We start from the raw sequence: 19,811 nt of genomic DNA, 5'->3' as shown, positions 1-19,811 counted from the left end.
TCCTTGTAGAAGGACCAGGAGATTTATTTTCAGGAAAACTTGCAGTGATGCCGCAATATTCTTCCTCTTGGAAACACAGCTTCTCCTTTAGTGTCGATCTGGAGTCTGGATCTGGAAACTGTCTCTAGTTGAAGATTGAGAAACATTTGTGACATTTCTATTGCAGTGGTTGCCCTCAGCCTCCTGATGACCTGTCTTTGCTTTCATTCTGGTTGTACAGAGTGAAAAATACCTTCTATGGCCAACATCTATCTAGCGCCTTGGAATGCCGTATTTTATTAACCATCTCCCCTTTCTTTCTGCATCAGGCCCCTTAACCATGACAGTGGCCTTGACGTTCATTACAAAAAAATCTTTCCACCTTGTTCCAAATGATTGAGTGCTATCACCTTCACCTTGCTACTTTATCTTGTAGTTCCCAGTTCTATAATACCACCTGCTACCTTTATCCTACGCTGTGGAGGCCAGTCACCACTAGACCTCAGCGATACTGTTCCCTGTCTCATCAATGCATTCCTCTGCCTTCACTTAATACAACATCTCTACCACCTTTCATAAAACATAGGTGGCTTATTGGCATTTTATTATAAATTTTCCATCATGACCAGATATCTGAGTGTTTTTATGCACTTCCGCCTTACGTGAGATGGTGGCATGTCTATCATTTTTATTTCACTTAGTGATCTAAAACGTCCAAGACTCCATTAAGCCAAATAGTAGTACAATTCCCAAGATTCTCACCAAAAAAAGTTATATCATAGGGGATTGCTCCTATATCTGTAAGCTTTCCCCTCCCGACTTTTACTTTGTTCCCCCTATTATTGCTGTTGCCATTTTCTTTAAGTGGAAGTTTAAAACTTTTCAGGTGTGTCGGCTCTGATGTCTTCATTCTGTGTCTCACTGTCCCCACTCTTCCCCAGCCCTGACCCCGAAATGGCATAGAAGACGCCTGAGGTTTGGGAATTTCCCCTTCCCTGGAGCTTCGCTATTTCCAAGCATCCTCAGCTTTCCAAGTAGGGAGCTGAGTGTCAGTTACATTCTTCCAAGGATGCCCTCTAATTTTCCAGCTTTCCTTTAAGTTAGTGGATAATAATCGCATCATTTCATTGTCATTCTCCATTGCATTAGTGGTTTCCCAGCATGGTCATACGATCCTGTGGTCTCAAGAATTATGATTGATATGTTTGTTTTGTGTAGGCTTCTCCACATGCATCCATTATGACTCTCTCCTTTGTCCATTTCTTTTCCCCACATTTTTTTTTCTAACCGTCCTTAAACAACCTAAGGACAGTCCCCGACCTTTCCATAAAATGGTTTCATTCTATTTCAGACCTGTTCTCAGACAGATTATGGATATAGATCTAAAGTAACCTCATCTTCTGTTCTCTCAGAACATATATACTTATATATCATATTTCCATGATGTGAAATTAGTTGCTCACTGTGTTAAATAACTTATTTTATGCAGCTTCCTAAATACTCCCTCCTTATAAGATACACATAATATAATGCCAGGGGCCATGTGCTTCATATGAACCTTATGTGTTAATCAATTAACTTCAATGGAACCAAATCACAATTGGCCTTTTTTTTTTTTTTAGGGCTGCACCTGCAGCATATGGAAGTTCCCAGTCTAGGGGTCTAATCAGAGCTGCAGCTGCTGGCCTAAGCCACAGCAACATGGAATCTGAGCCACATCTTCCACCTACACCACAGCTCATGGCAACGCCAAATCCTTAACCCACTGAGCAAGGCTAGGGGTCGAACCTGCAACCTCGTGGCTCCTCGTCAGGTTTGTTTCCACTGTGCCGCGATGGGAACTCCACAGTTGGCATTTTTTAAGTGTTAGAATTATTTTCTGAAATAGCTATCATCAATTATCTCCATTGTACCAATCCGAAAGCTGAAGCAGACAGGTAGCATAAGTTAATGAGAATCCACACGGCTAGTAAGTGGTTTTTGGATTCACAGCTGAGCAGTACAGCTTGAGAGCCAGTTGTCTTAAATGCTACCTTCTATTACGTCTCTTAGAATCTTAGATATACAGGTGTTTTCCATCTTAACCAAAACAAGGCGAGATGAACAACAATAAAATAAGTTTAGATAATCAGAAGTATGAGCACACAGTTAACACTTGCTGTTTAAGGGAGAAAGTGTGACATCATTGGATAGTCAGCAGAAAGGGGTCATGTAGTCACTGACACTTGATAACCCACCAGCTCAGAAAGAAGAGATTAAAAAATTCAAGAGAAAAAGTGGCATGATTTTGCTTAAGTACAAACTGAGAGGGGTATTCTAGTTGCGGAAGAGATTCGTAAAATATGCTAATATGGCCTAATGACAAAACCATTTCAATCATGATCAGGGATAGTTTAACTCTTTATAAAGAAAATAATATAACTGTAGTATACAATCGTAATGACTCGATATACCCGTAATGACTCACACACCCTAATGACACTGCACAACGTGACATACAGATATGAGTCAAGAGTAGCTAGAAAGATGAGGTATAAGGAAAGGCCAAAGGAGAGTTTTCTTCCAGTTGGCAGTATGAACTGGTGGTAAATGAGACTGGAGTATACAAGGTGCACAGTTGACGGGAGAGGGGCTATTAGATCCTTTCAAGGAACAGCTGAATCAGCTCGAACCAAACTGAGGAAACAGAAAAAGGAAAAATAGTAGGACAGTTTTGGATATCATTGAGTCATTTGTGGGAATATTGTTTAGAAACTTTGAGGGAATTCCCTGTGGTCTAGTGCTTAAGGATTTCGCATGGTCACTGCGGTGGCTCGTGTTTGATCGCCCGTCTGGGAGATTCCACTTGGGGTAAGTGCAGCCAGAAAAAAACCCCAAACAAACAGAAACAAAGAAACAAGCAAACACAACCTTTCAAAGGATTCTAGCTAGGTAAAATAAAGTAAGAATACATGACACAAATAACAGGAAGGCCTCTGTTTCTTCATCTGTCTGCTCAGAAGACATTTTTGCTAGAATCATCTCAGTTTCCAGTGATTTAAAATGATTTCAATCTTGTTGACCTGGACATATAAACAGTTCCATTCATTGAGGCTTACAAATGCGTAGTTTAGTTAAGGTCAGATGTAGTAAGTCAATAAAACACCTCTGATAAAGCTGATAAGACTGAACAACAGAAGAGTATCTTGGAGCAAACACAGTGAGTGAGACCACACAATTGTGATATTGCGTTACTGGACAAATATACTAAAAATAAATCATCTAAGTCAGCCCTCTTCTCAGCACATTTTCTAGGAACAAAATCTCGTCAGTAAAAGTTAATATGTTTATTACAAATGGAAGATTAGGGATTCATGGTTCTGGAATTAGGGCTGCATGTCTCCCCTGCCCCCATAAGTCTTAGGAACCTGCTGCAGAGAGAGTTGGTTGTTGTAGGATTTGTGAGAAGTCAACACTTGGAGGAATCGTTTTCTGATCCTGCTGGTTCGTATGCCGTAGATCATTGGGTTCACCGTGGGTGGAACGAGGACATAGATGTTAGCCACAAAGATGTGAACGTGAGGAGGCACGCGGTGCCCAAACCTGTGGGTGAGGAAGGAGAAGAAGGCTGGCGTATAGGCTACTAAGATCACACAGACGTGGGATCCACACGTGCCCAAGGTCTTGAGCCGAGCAGCCTTGGACGGAAGATGGAAGACAGTGTGAAGGATGCGAACATACGAACAGAGGATTAATATGAAATCTAAACCGCCGGTAAGGAAGGCAGCAGTTAGGCTGTAGATTCTGTAGGTCCTGGTCTCTGCACAAGCCAGCCTGATCAGAGCCATAAACTCACAGTACGTGTGAGGGATGATATTCGTTCTGCAATAGGGAGGCCCCCGAAGCATGAAGGGTTGAGGACTGAAAAGCAGAGCTCCGCGGAAGACAACAGCCAGCCCCGAGGTCTTGATGACTCGGTGGCTCAGGATGATGGAGTGTCTCAGGGGATTGCAGACGGCCACGTACCTGTCCACGGCCATGGCCAGGATGAACCCCGAGGCCATGCTGCACAGCGAATGAATGAGAAACACTTGTATGAGACAGGCTTCAAAATCGATCTCCCTGTCATGGAACCAAAAAGTGCTGAGGATTTTGGGCATAGTAGTGGTGGAGAGGCTCACGTCAGCCACAGAGAGCACACAGAGGAAGAAGTACATGGGCTCGTGCAGCGTAGAATCCGTTCTGACAATACACAATGAAGTTCCCCAGGAGAGCACTTAGGTAGACAAGGCAGAAGGGTGTCGACAGCCAGCCGTGGATGGCCTCCATCCCTGGGATGCCAAGGAGAAGAAAGGTCCGGGGATGGCTGTTGGTAGTGTTTAGCAAGGGCATGATGAAGGAGACTGGCTGCGCTCTGTTGCAGATGATTTCATGTTCGTTTCTCCATCATTTACTAATGGCTTTATATTGTTTTATATATTACATGCAATAGTTATACATGATGTACAATACTTGACAATGGCTTAAGGAAAAAAATGCATAAATAGGACTCAATCCCTAACCTTAGATATTAACGTTCTTCTTAGGGGAGAAACTCCTGCCAACCAATGATTAAAGTCTGTTATGATTAATGCAGTAAAAGTTATATGCACAAGCAGTTTTGTGGCTCAAAAGGTGGGGATATTTATTCCGCTTACATGAGTCAGAGGATTCATAGATAAGATGCTTAGCCTTGATTCTGAAGCATTCTGGACCTTTGAAATAGAAGGGAAAAGGAGAACATTATAACTTATATGAAGTTCACCATCAGAAGACACTAATGCTAACTGTATTACCCCAGGTTAGAATTCGTTTGCCCAGAATGATTTGTGAAAAATATTAAAATGGGCGTCACATTGTAGGATGAAGAGCACAGAAGATTCTCTCCTGAATGTGACTGTCCACTCTGCCGCATGTAATCAGCATGTTTTGAAAAGTAGTTTTGATGACACGTATTTGAGACTCTTTTTCCAGTGAATGAGAACTGTAGGAGCGCAACGAACGCTCTAATCCAGGTCCCATTCCTCGGGCTCTGAACCGGTCTCCTGAGGCTAAGTAAAAATTAGGAGCCATCCACGTATAAGGCAGACAAGAACTTTGAGCCAAGCAGTAATCATCTTTCAACTGGCATCTCATTCCTCCTCCAAACATTACTTCTTTTATCCATCCTTTCTATCCGACAGGTTCAGACTGCAGAGTTCTGGAGGTTGCACAGCTCAGCAACACATAAGCTAAGTAGTGCCAAGGTCACACATCCCAATATTCACTCTGAGGACTGTGTATAGACCAGATACACAAGAGCAAAAATGGTAGCACATTATACCTGTTGAGAGGTATACATTGAAGCAAGAGAAAACAACTGCAGATACAGAAACCAGAGAGCCCAGAAAAAGAGTAAGTGGAAATTCTATCACCGTTATGCCAATATGCTCAGAGAGGTGATGAAACAAAAAAGTACACTTCCATGAGGACGTACGTAAAAGATGCTCAACTTCTCGGCGTTGTGCTCCTTAACACCTGCTTCAGGTGTCGGTCAGAAAGCCAAAAAGTCAAAAGTCCTAACCCCCAGAGGATGACATGGAAGAAACAAACATATCACTCAGTTTGGGAGTGGCACGCACCGGGCACAGGCAGATATATCTCATTTGAAAGTGAGTAAAAGACAAAAAAGGAAATTAAAATTATTGGGTAACAGATTTGGAAATCGGTTCAGTGTATATAGTTCAGGATTTATTCTGAATAATAGCTGTACCTTAGCCAATAGAATAGAAGTTTAGAAATTAGATATTAGTATTTAAAGGGTAAATGAAGCACACCCATGCTTGTGCAATTAAATGTAGTATTCAGAATGACTCTTCAACTAAAGAGCAAATCAAGTTCAAAGCAACACCCCCAAAATTATAAAATATGAGAACATATGCCATCTGCATGACATAATTCCAGTCCTGAAATTTGCAGGAAATTCATAGACCACATTGCTGTTATTATAGGAATGATAGGGAGAAATTTAGTAAAGAAACTTTGAAGGTGTTAAAGCAGCACCGACAGTAATCTCTGGGAAAAACAGGAGAAAGGAAATGATGAGGATAAGAAAAAACAGCGAAAGCACGTTATTTAAAAGAGGACCAAGCCTGACAAAATTCTACTAAGTTAAAAAAAAAAAAAAAAAAAAAAACACTGAAGGACTAAATTAAGCAAATTTAGAAATGCAAAACAGTAAATAATATATTTACTGTGGAACTGCATCTTAGGGCCTTACATGACCCACAAAGTGGGCCCATCGTTCTTCTGCCAAAAGGATATTCTTTGGTGTGCAAATTCTGTTTCCCTCTTAATCAAACCCTGGACTCACCATTTCGTAGTCTTCGCTTTCTTCTGGAGACTTAGTGACTAAGGCCTGAATTAGAAATTCTGATTTAGATTTTTCACAGTGGACGGTGATGGAGCAAAGGGGTCAGATGGCCTGAATCCAATTTAGGACGCTCTCATTTAGTCTGTTTCCCCAGAAGCAGCGTGGAGACAGTACTCTCGTGGAATTTCTTTCTTTTTGTCCCATTGCCACCCCAGGAACTGACTGCTTTTTGGTAAATCACGAAACCCCTGCTTCTCAGTTCAGCAACAGTAATCTGTGTTTTTAGATGGACAAGTGCAGGCAGCTTTCCTGAGCTTGCAGAATCAGAAAAGACAGTAAACTCACATAATCCCTCTTCTCCCAGGGGCTTCTTTCTGTAGCGCAGCCTAGAATTCTTCATCCTCAGCTCCTGGAAAGGTATCTTCAATATCCTGTCTTATTCTTGAGCCTGTCGTACGTACATACCACATGCTGATGTGTGCGCTTTGCCTTAGGGTTTGATTAAATGGGGTCCATAGGCTATTACTTTCATATCTCCTCATTTCACTGGCCTTGCCCGTCCTTAGAAAACCTCAACTGAATGGCCTCCCTTTCCTAGAGAGAAGATCAGATGGGAAGCCTATTGAATAAGCTTGTGGAGAAAAGGAAAATCCTAGAAAAGAAGGAACCGGTGATCAAGAAAGATCACTGTTGGAGTTCCCATCTTGGCTCAGCGGTTAAAGAACCTGACTAGCATCCATGAGGATGCAGGGTTCAATCCTTGGCCTCACTCATTGGGTTCAGGGTCCAGCGTTGCCGTGGCTATGGTGTAGGTCACAGACAGAGTCAGATCCCACATTGCCGTGGCTGTGGTGTAGGCTGGCAGCTGTAGCTCCAAGTCGACCCCTAGCCTGGGAACCTCCATATGAAAAAAGTGAAAAAAAAGAAAAGAAATATCACTGTTAATTCAGACCCTGAATTGATAGAAATAAGGAAAAAAGATATAAAAAGACTTTATCACATCTTATGAATTTGGGGACGTGGTTTCTTTATAGAAGATACGAGACATCACTCCTTATTTTCTTACCCGCAGGTATCGGGGACCCATTTTAATCTTCCCGTGTCATTCTGTTTTCTAATCCCTTTGAAGGCCTAGCGCCTTCGGCTCCACACCTCTGGTGACGAACGGAGATGTTGTGTAGTTGTGTTATCCTTGATCTTACCTGTCCTGTGTCACCAGAACCTCCTGGCATATCTTCAGGATAATCTGTCCTTTCATCTCACCTCGGTCACATTAATAGTTTAGAATCACAGTCTCGCAGGAGTCAAGAAAGTGGCTCAGCTGTGCATGAATTCCCTTTGGAGCCCAACCTGTGAGATTTCTTGAGCGGAAAATAGTAGCAAGTTTTCAGAGCCTATTCTCCCTCCATTTTTAGTCAAGACCCAAGAAGAGGGAAGAAAACGTGATTTTGTCAGTGGAATCTGTCTCATTATGAACCTCTTTTCCTTGGGACATGGTTGGTCGGAAATACTTAGTTTACAGATGTGGGAGTTCCTGTCGTGGCGCAGTGGTTAACGAATCTGACAAGGAACCATGAGGTTGCAGGTTCGATCCCTGCCCTTGCTCAGTGGGTTAAGGATCCAGCGTTGCCGTGAGCTGTGGTGTAGGTCACAGATGCGGCTTGGATCCCGTGTTGCTGTGGCTGTGGTGTAGGCCGGCGGCTACAGCTCCGATTAGACCCCTAGCCTAGGAACCTCCATATGCCTCAGGCGCAGACCTAAAAAAGACCAAAAAAAAAAAAAAAGAAATACTTAGTTTACAGGTATGTTTCTTGCTTTAAATTCTTTCAAAGTTATAAGCACATTGGGTTTGCATAATGATTGTTGACTTGGTGGAGTATGTATAATGTCTCATTTCCTTTGAGAAAATATGATGCAACAAAGAACTTTCGGTTAAGAGTTTTCATAAATTTAATTTTAATAGCTTCCATAATTATAATTTTAATGGTCATAAAATATATCACTAAATTTATGGTCAATAATTTACTTAACCATCTGTCAGTTCCTAGGTATATGTGTTATTTTCATTGTTCCACTGATTACAAAAAGGAGAAAATTAATTCCTTACCCAAGTATGATAGGCGCATAATAGAAATAAAGAAGAAAAAAAAAACCCCACAAACTGCCCACATCTACTGCTGTAAACATTATTGTGCAAAGAAGCTTTGTAATTTCTTACCACACCACCATGGACATAAAAGTTTTTCACATTCCTGCGTTAATTCATTAAATCAACTCCTTTCTGTTTACTAGGAAATAGGTACTATTCCAGGGACTAGAAACGTAATAATCAAAACGGACAAGGTCCTTCCTATTAGGATATTTGCCGTATGAGAGAAATCCACAAACGATTAAAAACGTAGTATTTCGGGATATCAGTAAGTTCTCTTATGAAAGCTCAGAGGTTGGTATGCTGGAGACCGACTAGAAGCAGAAGATGGAGAATTCTAGAAAAAGAAGGTCAGGAAAGAACTTTATTGGAGACCTGACCGAATTGAAACCCAGATGATAGGAAAACACGAGTCATTCAAAGAAAGGAGGGAGATGATGGCAAGAAAAATAAATGATGGAATATCTTGCACAGTGGAGAAAATTCTTACTAAGTTTTAAGGAGAAAGAAAAGAGTAGAATAGTTGAAACAAGGTATGCAAAGGGAATGAGTGGTCCTTGAGAAGTTTAAAAAGAGGCACAGGACAGATCATTTAGGGCCTTCGAGAGCAGTGAAAAAAATCTTAAATTCAATCTAATCCCACCAGGAAACCTTTTTTCAGCTGTGTATAATGTGACCTCCTATGTAGAGAACTGATGTAGAATTCCGATTTTCAAAGACCAGGGTCTAAGATGATGCCAGGTTTTCTAAGAGAGCTAAGATATAAAGAAACATGAATGGATTATGCATATGTTTTAGAGTTGAATTTATGGAGTGATTGCGAAAAACGAAAAGGAATCGAGGCTGACCATGAATTTGGAGGCAGAGAGAAAGAGATGATTGACTCTCAGGGTATGTGCAGCAGAAAGCAGTCGTGGTTCGGATTCAGATCGTGGTTGTTGGGATGAAGTGAACTAGGAGATGTGAGACCAACTTAAGCTGGAATCAGCAGAACTTACTGTTGGGCTGGACATAGAGGGTGAAGAAAAGGGATCAGTGAACATACTTTGCATCACCCACCTCCTCGCATATGTCTAGGACTTTTCCCTGCTGTACCTTCATCTTCTGCATGTGTGTGGTCTTTCCTTCTATGTCCCATTTATTCCTATGGCTACAAATAGGAGTGTGTGCTGATGATTTCTAGGTTTGTGTAACTACTTCCGCCCTAAATACTGAAATGGAACTTCTCTACCCATCCAACCATTGTCTTCTCTATCCGAGTATGGAGTATGTGTTTCAGCCGAGTGCTTCTAAAACAAAATTCTTGAACTCCAGTCTCCACAATCCAGCTTTCCTCTAGCCTTCTCCTTCTCGGTGAGTTGTGTGAAGATAGACCCATGAGCAGGTTCTTCAGTCTTTTCTCTGTGCTGGAAACGTACGTTTCATCCATCATCCCCACACTGAGAGCTTTTCCAGGGACATAGCCTTGGGACAGCACAGTGTCTTTCTGAGGCCATCTGGGTGGCATTTGTGACTGAACCCAGGCCTCTATATACACTTATAAAACTCTGGAGGATGGATGTGGAGATGTACTCATCTTGCATCTGTCCAAGACATCAACACTGAAAATAGACAATGATGGGGGGGGGTTCCATTTAAAGGGCATGATATACAAGGCCAGACATAAGAACATGGCATTGGGAGTTCCCGTCGTGGCTCAGTGGTTAACGAATCGGACTAGGAACCATGAGGTTGCAGGTTCGATCCTGGGCTTTGCTCAGTGGGTTAAGGATCTGGTGTTGCTGTGAGCTGTGGTGTAGGTTGAAGATGTGGCTTGGATCCTGCATGGCTGTGACTCTGGTGTAGACCTAGCCTGAGAACCTCCATATGCCACAGGTGCAGCCCTAAAAAGACAAAAGACAAAATAAAACAAACAGGACATTGAATGGAGGTTCCAACTTCCGTATAGCCACCTAGCAAGAGAGTTGATAGAAAGAAGGACTGGAATATTAGAGAGATTAAATACTAGTAGTAAAATCACCGTGGCCAGCTGGACTGAGATACTGTCCTCGGCTTTAATACAGAAGAATGCTCAACCAGTATGGTGTGCTGACCCCTATGCCGGAGTAGGGACGCTGCAGAGAGATCAAACCCCATAAAGGTGTGGAAATCACAGGAGGCAGCCGCTGTCCCAACTCTCATTCTGGATTCGTGTGCTCTGCTGCTGAGAACACCCATCACGGCCGGGAAAGGGCTTGTCTACTGGGATTTGCAATGGAATATCCCCCCAGGATGGGCGAGGTACTTCCGTCCCTGGGTGAGGAAGGACGACTCAGTCACCGCTGGCGTACCATTGCCCTGTTGCCAGCGGGACCTGATGAAAAATACTGTCCCTGGCATGGAGCAGCCGTCACTGGAAGGGGACAGAATGGCCATCCTGTCTGGCCCACTGGCCCTCCGTTCACGTCCTCACGCCTGGGACAGGGCCGCACCCCTTGGTCAGAATATAGAATATGCACAACCAGGCTAGGTTTCTAAAACCACCAACCCCCCCTCCCCAAGGCCAGGTGGACGTGGTCTGTGTTCTACTGATGCAATTAGTTGGCCACCACTGCTGTTCCCTCCACTGGCCACACAGAGAAGCCCAGGCTAAATGCACTCCGCCAGCCTTCAAGCATAGCTGGGAGAACCTGTCTTTACTGGAGACTGAAATGTCCCTCACGAGAAGAGCTGCCCTCAAAACAGGATGTCCTTCAATAGTATTACTGCCCAGCAAGGAGGCATCGGAGCCGTTATTCACGACGGATGTTGGAGTTCAGACCGGATGTGCCGCGTCCAGCGCTGCAGGGCAACGGGGGATCCTGAAAGAGGGACCGCGTGGTGTAACAAAGCACACAGGAGCTCCTGCCGTGGCGCAGTGGGAGTGGATTCGACTAGGAACCATGAGGGTGGGGGTTCGATCCCTGGCCTCACTCACTGGGTTAAGGATCCAGCGTTGCCATGAGTTGCGGTATAGGTCACAGACACAGCTCGGATCCTGCGTTACTGTGGCTGTGGTGTAGGCCAGCAGCTGTAGCTCCAATTAGACCCCTAGCCTGTGACCCTCCATATACCACAGGTGTGACCCTAAAAAGACCACACGGACACACACAGACACACACAGGTGCGACCCTAAAAAGACCATACACACACACACACACACACACACGACTCTCTTGCATCTAGAAAGTGGGGGACCAGGAGGCACTCTGGTTCCGCAGAACAAAGGCGCCCAGGCTTTAGCCCACATGAATTGTATTAGGGAAGGGACGTAGGTTAATGAGCAAAAGCAGGTGCAGGTGATGATAAAGCTGTCTCTGTGGTTGTGCTGTTGCACGTGCGCCAGATTTGTTTACTGCAGAAGTCGGCAGTTTGTGGACTCCGACACCGATGAATCACTGATGTGTCGTCTTTATTCAATCAAATGAGGCTACAGTGCGCCCCCCTGATTGATCCAGTCCCCAGCTTAGACAAAATGATGGTTCAGTTTATGTGGACCTGGGTGGGGAAAAAAAACGCAACAACAGCAAAAACCAAGAACTTATTTTGGGAATCTTTATCTTGTGTTTTCTCTTGCCTGCACCTGTGTTATTGTTGCGTGTGCCCTCAGTGCGTCCAGATGCCACCAAAGAGACCACCTCCGTGCTAGGGAAACCCCTGTGTCAGCATCCTCACCCTCGGCTGTTCTTGGAATGGAAAGTCCACCCACCGTTTTCAAGCCAGGAGTGAGGAAGGCCTTCGCCTGGAGAACATGATGTATGTTTAAGACCATCTGGACAATCTGGGTTTCTGATCCACGTCCTCGGTATTCACGTCGAAGGATCTAGTGCAGAGATGCACCTCTCTCTCATACTGAACATAAAAGGACATTATGCCAACAAAGGGACTGGACACGCTCTTTCCTTGTTAGTACGCATGTGGGATATTTGTAACAAACAAGAATTCTGAGACTCAGGCCGTCTTGCTGAGGGGCAGCTTCCAGAGACAATCAAGGGTTACCTGCTGCCCCCATCCCATCCCGGATTCTCTTTTTCTGAAGATGTCGCCTTTAAAGTCTTGGGACCTGAATCTTGCGCTCACCTGTCCAATTCCCAGTGGCTTCTTTCTCTGCCACTGCAGGGGGGCCATCCCCACCAGTGCCCATGGGAGTCTTAGCACATGAGGAAGCATGTCTGTAACTGAGCTCATTTGGAAAAGCTGTGAGTCATGAACGAACGGAAGGTTTCCTCAGTGAGGTGGGTGCTCCTTCTCTCCCCGGAACCCCCACTGCCTCAAGGCAGCGTGCAGTTGATCTCGTGGGGGTCATGGGTTGGGTGGACAATAGCCAGAGTGAAGGTGTCAGGGCTCCAGTTAGAAGCAACGGTCTCTGAAGCACAGGCTCGTGTAAGGTTCCATGAGGTATCTGAACCCACTTGGAACTGGGGCCCCTGGAAAGCCTGTCTGTGCTGCAGGCAGCAGCATCTCTGTCTGTCCTGTTAGAGGTTGAGACGAGCCTCGACTTTCCTGACAGTAGCCGTCTGTATGTGCTTCCCTGCCTAGTTCAGGACTTCAGAGGGAGACCGATCGGGTGAAAGGGATCGGATTGTAGATGTGTCGACCCTACATTCTGAGCAAACCCTAGAAATGGGTAATATTTAAGCAATGGTCCCTGCTGTTCAAAGCTGCCTTAAATGTATTAAGTCAATTTACCTTTACAAAACCCTGCAGAGGTCTTGCCTCCTCATGGTTAGTATAAAGAGTACAAACTTTGTAGTTATACATGGTTTCAAATTCCAGTCTATGAATTCATAGTTGCGTAATTTTAGGCAGATGAATCCACCATTCTTAGCTTGTTTTCTCATCTGTGTCATGGTATGACTACCTAACCGCAATTTCCATAAAGATTCAGTGGGATAATGCCTGCAGTATAACTTACGTGGTTTTCAACAGATGCTCAACTTTGTTTACTGTAAAGAGAATGATAGAGGAAGTAGAACTTAGCCAGAAAACATTATAGGCCATATATTTAATTCTTTCCAATAAACAGATGTGAGTTTCTTTCTTTGCTTCCCTCATTTTCTCCATCCTGTGGTCAAATAGGGAACAAAATATTTGACAAAATTCAATTTTGTTGGAGACTGATCCCGGGGTATGTGTGACAGAGTTAATATTAAAATCAGGAAATAGTTGATGCACAAAGTTTGGGGCTAGTGTGGGCTGGCAATAGAATTATAGTGATTCCCTGGGTGTGTTTGTATGGAAAGTACTAACCACACACAGTAACACACCCTTACTTTCTTTTTTCTTTATTCGTTAATTGGAACAACAGCAAAAATATGAAAAGACATTGTCTCTGCCAAGAAACAATGTGCAGTATGATAAAGGAGAAATATATGCAGAAATGTAAAACACAGTATGACGAGAGGTAGATGGCAGGTAAGTGTACACACTGTAGGGTCACCGAGGAGGGCTGTGAATGGCGGTTCAGAGGAGCTAGAAAAATCATCTCAGGGGGGCAGACATGTGAGCGGAGTCTTTGTTTTTAAGCAAAAACTGCTGAAAGTTTGATCTGTGCAGAAATACCTTGAAGGACAAAGACAAAAAGTCACCACTCTCATGAATTGGGTAGGTGACCAGTCTATGGAGAGAGGTGGGCGAATGGTATTTCAACAGAATCGAAGAGTTTCTTAATAGTTTACAGGACAGGGAAGGTCACATCTCCTTTGTAATTTCTTGGTTTCTCTTTTTTCTGAAGATGACATTTGAAACTCTGTGTTCTTGCTTTAACTACAGGTAATGCAGATCAAGTCTGTTGGCACTATTAAAAAAATCAAACCATGGTGATACAACTAAATTTTACTCCCTTTCCACTCCTTTTCTTCCTTCATCTATTTTAGACTCCGAATTTGGATGGGTGTCCTTTCAGGTTGTTTTCTGGTTTCAGTATAAATTTAAAAAATTTTTTATGTATATGTGTAACAGTTCATATTATAGAATGTGTCATATATACATACATGTGTATAAATGAATAGAAAACAAACAGCTTCATTTTAAAATTTTGGATGTCTTCTCTTTCAGTTTTTAAAGTATACTTGTTTTAATTACTACTCAATACTGCTGATATAAATATAATATATAATATAATATGTAATATAACATAAACTTGCCACAACTTTTAATTTAACTGTCACTTTACTGATGGACATTCTTTGAATGCTACAATTTTTCTTCTGTCGTTGGCAGTTTTACAATGAGAAACACTGTATATACCTCCATGTGCTTATTGAAAATTATTTCCTGGGATGGCAAGTAGTTAAAACACTCTACCAAAAATACTATTTTTAGTACAATGCTTTCTACAAAATTTCCCTCCAAAGTGGGGCCGACCCCTACCAGTCATGCAGAAGAGTTGTCCTTTAGCCCAAATGTCACTAAGGCGTGGCATCATCACTGATGTTCTTTGGTTAAAAATCTGTGTTTTGTATTATATTCATTGTAATTTTGAATTTCCTGATTGCCAGTGACGGCAGGATCTATTTTAAGTGATTGGATATGTACATTCACGTCACTGTTAGTTTTCCCTGCATGATCTGTCCATTCATTTTCCATCGGGAAAATGTATTTAAACGGTGCAGTGGGACAGAGCAAATAGGAAGGCTGAGTGTGACAGTGAATGAGAAGTACGAAAACCTGAATGGATCCACAATACAGATAAAAGGATACAAACATTCATTTTAGGAGAAAAAAAGGGAAGTGTGTAAAAATCGTGTAGCTCAGAGCATATGCCCATCCTCATGGTACAAGCGGGCGTGACTGGGAGAGCTTTTCTCTGATAACGACAATCTTCCCTCCGAGCTCAGAGCTCACAGCGTATATTGAGCATGAGAGTAAGTGTCTTGAGAAGGTGTCAGTTAAGAAGAGAAAAGCTTAGCCTTGGGCCAGCTCCTTTATGGAATTTCGTAAAGGAAGATTTTCCACCAGCATCCGTCATCAAATCAAGGGCGATGGTATTTCCTAATGTTCTGTGTACACACGGATTCACCCTCTCACATACATCATGTAAACACATGACACATCCTTGGGGAAATTTATGTGATAATGAAGAGTGAGGTCTCTGGGATCAGTGTCTCTGGTACAGGCAGCGGTTTAACCTCATCCAAGGCATTTGAACTCTCCGGATCCTAACTGGGGTTAAAATTCATGAGTGTTTAACTTGAAATGTTCTCATAAAAACAGCTGACTAAGCATTTAGAAATTGCAGGTTGTTGCATAACTTCCCAATAGTGTGATGTCGCTGGATTCCTTGTGTGTATCCCAATTTATATCACAATCCAGAAATGCGGTATTCTCTACACGTCCCAAGCTCCTCAGTCCATTGAATCCAGCTGTTTCCTGCCCAAAAGAGAATGTCCATCCCTAGGGACCTTGAAAGCCAAACTGTCAAAGAGCAGAAACTTGAGTGTGAAACTTCAACAACAGATTGAATGGCTACAACATGGGTCATCATTGTAAATCAAGATTGCTACCCAGTGTGCTGTATATCTTCCAGTCTCTGTGACAGTGGACCCTGGTTTCATGGTTATTTTTCTGACCGTAGACTCCATAATCTGCAAGTATCTATAATGATAGGTAGAGTAAAAGGAACAGTATCAATTGTGCTTCTAAAAGAAGAAAAGGGAAAACAAACTTGTTTTAGAGTTGCAGTAGGTCTTTCAGTGTTGCTCCAGTAGTCCTAAGAAATGGAACAGGTGTAATCAGCACCCCACAGTATGGGGCAGGGGTAGGGATCAGCCCACACAGGAGAAGCTTGCAGCACAAAGGGAAGGTTATGAAGGATGCTTGGATGAAGTCGACTCTAGACTGAACTTCATCAAAAGCATGTCATGAAGTTGTTTTTTTACTAATTGAAGACATTGTTAGAAAATAGAGGAGGCTCATAACTCAGGTTACAATCATGCTGTTGTAATTACTGCCTGTGATGGTTAAAGCAAACACAAATTCTGGGGCCAGCGGAGAGTCGTGGGCAAGGCAGAGAGCTCTTCATTCTTGACACAGTGTCATCAGGCCCACTCTGATCATCCTGAATGAGTTCCACGGTGGGTGGGGTGAAAGAACCCCCTTCTGTTCATTGCGCAGCCATCAGCATATCCTCCAGATTTTGGCATTTTGATCGCCAAGCTATATCCTGTAGCTTGGAATGTCCAAAAGTTATTATAACTAAAATCTAACTTAAAAAAAAGTATTTTCAGTTAAAACTTCCCACACTCTCCTTGCCTCACTCTCATTTGTGTCTTACAACCACACTTTTCTTAAGTCATCCAAACCTATGACTCTTACACCTCAGCTTTCAGTTGTGTCAGTTTCATTGCAAAGAATAGAAGCTCTTGGATTTTCATACATTGACTTCTGACTTTTGATTCTATTTTTGATGGAGCATTAGGGATCAGCTACACTGTAAATTACAACTCTGAAATATGTGACAATCATATGATGAAATCCTTTCTAAGGATATAAACAGATGTTTTAATTACTACATGACGTACATTTTCTTGCATTTTGGCTGACTTAGAGTTTTGACCTTTTTAAGTTTTTATTTATTTGCTTAGAAGAAAATCACGAAGAGAAAGCTAAGCACCTGATGCTGGGTATGTCAGCATACAATAAGACGGATGTCCATCCGTCCATCTTCATTCTCATCGGCATTCCTGGATTGGAGGCTGCTCACATCTGGATCTCCATCCCCTTTTGTGTGGGCTACCTTTTGTCCCTCCTGGGAAACTGCTCTCTTCTCTTTATCAAGACAGACTCCAGCCTCCACGAGCCAATGTACCTCTTCCTCTGCATGGTGGCTGTGGCTGACCTTACTGTGTGCACCACCGCCGTGCCCAAACTTCTCAGTATCTTCTGGTTCCATGACAGAGAGATTCACTTTGAAGCCTGCCTCACCCAAGTGTTTCTGATTCACTCCTGCTCCACCATGGAGTCTGGCTTCTTCCTGGCCATGGCCTTTGACCGCTATGTAGCCATTTGTAATCCGCTAAGACACTCCGCTATTCTGACCCATGCTGTGACTTGGGGGATGGGTCTAGCTGTTGTGCTCCGGGGCACAGCCCTCCTTAGTCCTCACCCCTTCCTGCTTCGGTGGCTGCCCTACTGCAGAACCAATGTCCTTTCCCACACCTACTGTGAGTTTATGGCCCTCATCAAGATCGCCTGTGCGGAGACGAGAGTCCTCAGAGCTTACAGCCTCGCTGTTGCCTTCCTTACAGGAGGAGTGGACTTCCTATTGATCATCTGTTCCTATGTCCTCATCCTCCACACTGTCTTCCACCTCCCGTCCAAGGATGCCCGCCTCAAGACCTTGGGCACCTGTGGCTCCCATGTGTGTGTGATCCTGGTGTCCTATACCCCAGCCTTCTTCTCTTTTCTCACCCACAGGTTTGGGCACCACGTGGCAGCCCATGTCCACATATTTGTGGCCAACATCTACCTTCTGGTCCCACCTATGGTGAACCCTGTCATCTATGGGGTGAGAACCAAGAAGATCCGGGACAGGTTCCTTAAATTTTTCAGTTCTTCAAAACCTCTGAACTAAATCTGCTTAGTTGCTGAGTCAGAGATGAACAAATTATATAGTTTCTGCCTTGGAATTTGTGGTTTCTTCATTCAGTTCCTTTTGTTGTCCCGAGGGATTATGTATTTCTGTGGGAAGTAACTCATTCAAAGATAGGTTCTGTGTTATAAGAAACACTACATTGAGGCAGATATATTACCAAGGAGGACTCTTTATCAAAATATTAAAATATTCCCTTAAAGAAAAAAAACTAACAAATCTACAGAGAATTATCTGAGGCTAAAAATAAGAGATATTTCAAAACAATAGGATGTGTATAATCACACATCTGTGGTTTGCTTTTTTTGTGTCTTTTTAGGGCTGCCCCTGTGGTATACAGAGGTTCCCAGGCTAGGGGTCCAATCAGAGCTACAGCTGCTGGCCTGCACCACAGCTCACAGCAACACCGTATCCTTAACCCACTGAGCGAGGCCGGGGATTGAGCCCGCATCCTCATGGATAGTAGTTGGGTTCGTTTCCACTGAGCCACAGCAGGAACTCTGGTTTATCACTTTAGACATTATCAGATTTAGAAATTTTTCCATTTTACTCCGGTCCTTTCTTCTTGACTCAAGTACCTTCTTTCAATACCTTCTCAGTGAGAGTCTTTTGACGCCAGCTTTTCTGTTATCCAGTCTAAAGATTTATTTCACACTCACTCTTGAAGGATGCTTTTTGTTAGCTGCACCATCGCATTATCCAGCTATTACATTTTCTTAGCTCTTTAAAGTCATGACCCTACTGTGCTCTGGAATCTAATATTGCTTTGAAGAAATGTGTTGTTGATGAAGTCGTCATTAACTTGTAACCTTTTCTCTATGTCATTGAATCCTACTGCTTTCTTTTGTGTTGTAGTTTTACATGGACAAAGCTCATAGGTTTCATGCTAACTGATAAAAGCCACACATGAAAGACTACACCCTGTGTCACTGTGTTTCAATGCAATTCTGCCGAAGGCAGAACTGCCATGAGGGTGGTGTTCGGGCATCCACGGTTCAGAGTGCCCTAAGTGATTCGTAAATACAGCTAAACTTGAGCTGTAGCTGTGCCAGGTAAGGGGCAGAGAAATTGGCTGCCTAATGGAAAAATATTTTAGTCAAGTACTTCACCCCTCAAGCTAAGACTATAAAGAAATCAATATTTATTAAACATTTGCTGGGCCCCTTAGCTCTTCATCGTGTGTTTTGTGTACATAATTGCTCAACTCTCACAGTATTTTCATGGTTAATCATCCTAAATACCCACGTTAAATAGCTCAACAAACTCATGTTCTTTACGTTAGTAGGTAGAGGAGCTAGGATTTGAAGTCTGTCTAGCTCTATAATGTTCCCGTAATCTCACCAGGATTGCATTTGTAGCCAAATTTCCCTGACGAGGGGTCTCACGACCACAGGGTCTCGCAGGCTGAGGTGTCAGGCTTGCTGCATGTTCCATCTCCCATCGCCACCTTCAGATTAGATCCATTTGCCAATATTAACTATCGACCAGAATCCGTTAAGGATACAGAGACACATAGGCAAGTTTTATAATCAGTTTCAGGGTCTCAGACGTGCACAGAATAAATGCATCCTTTCTTTCCCAGGTGATTCCAGAAAAGATTGAGATTTTTTAAAAAGGTGTGGCGGATGCAAGTTTGAAATATCATCTTTCTTAGTGATAAAGACATTTGGGAGGACTCAGTTCGGTTCCAGAGTCAGGGATCC

The 19,811-nt window shown here is 43.1% G+C and overlaps 2 protein-coding genes across 2 annotated transcripts; one reads left to right on the top strand and one right to left on the bottom strand.

The window, feature by feature from the left end:
* Window positions 1–3,344: 3,344 nt before the first annotated feature.
* On the bottom strand, window positions 3,345–6,362 carry LOC110255341 (olfactory receptor 52D1-like). Its single transcript, XM_021062235.2, is given in 3 exon segments — window positions 3,345–4,218; window positions 4,220–4,361; window positions 6,350–6,362. Coding segments are annotated over 2 exon segments (1,005 nt in total). The 5' UTR covers window positions 4,351–4,361; window positions 6,350–6,362.
* A 10,780-nt stretch (window positions 6,363–17,142) lies between these two features.
* Window positions 17,143–18,090, top strand: LOC100624993 (olfactory receptor 52D1-like). Its single transcript, XM_005656614.3, has one exon. It carries the CDS (start codon window positions 17,143–17,145, stop codon window positions 18,088–18,090), a length of 948 nt encoding a protein of 315 aa, XP_005656671.3.
* Window positions 18,091–19,811: the final 1,721 nt, after the last annotated feature.

Source organism: Sus scrofa, chromosome 9 (assembly GCF_054392235.1).
Source record: "Sus scrofa isolate SSC_HxYL_T2T_F1_AM1 chromosome 9, Sscrofa_HxYL_maternal_Yorkshire_Landrace_v2.0, whole genome shotgun sequence".
In the NCBI taxonomy this organism is placed as follows: Eukaryota; Metazoa; Chordata; class Mammalia; order Artiodactyla; family Suidae; genus Sus; species Sus scrofa.
This window is presented reverse-complemented; position numbering and strand designations above follow the sequence as displayed.

Excerpts from the sequence above, each read along its gene's own strand:
- LOC100624993 (XM_005656614.3), top strand. The coding sequence starts at position 17,143 with ATGTCAGCATACAATAAGACGGATGTCCATCCGTCCATCTTCATTCTC.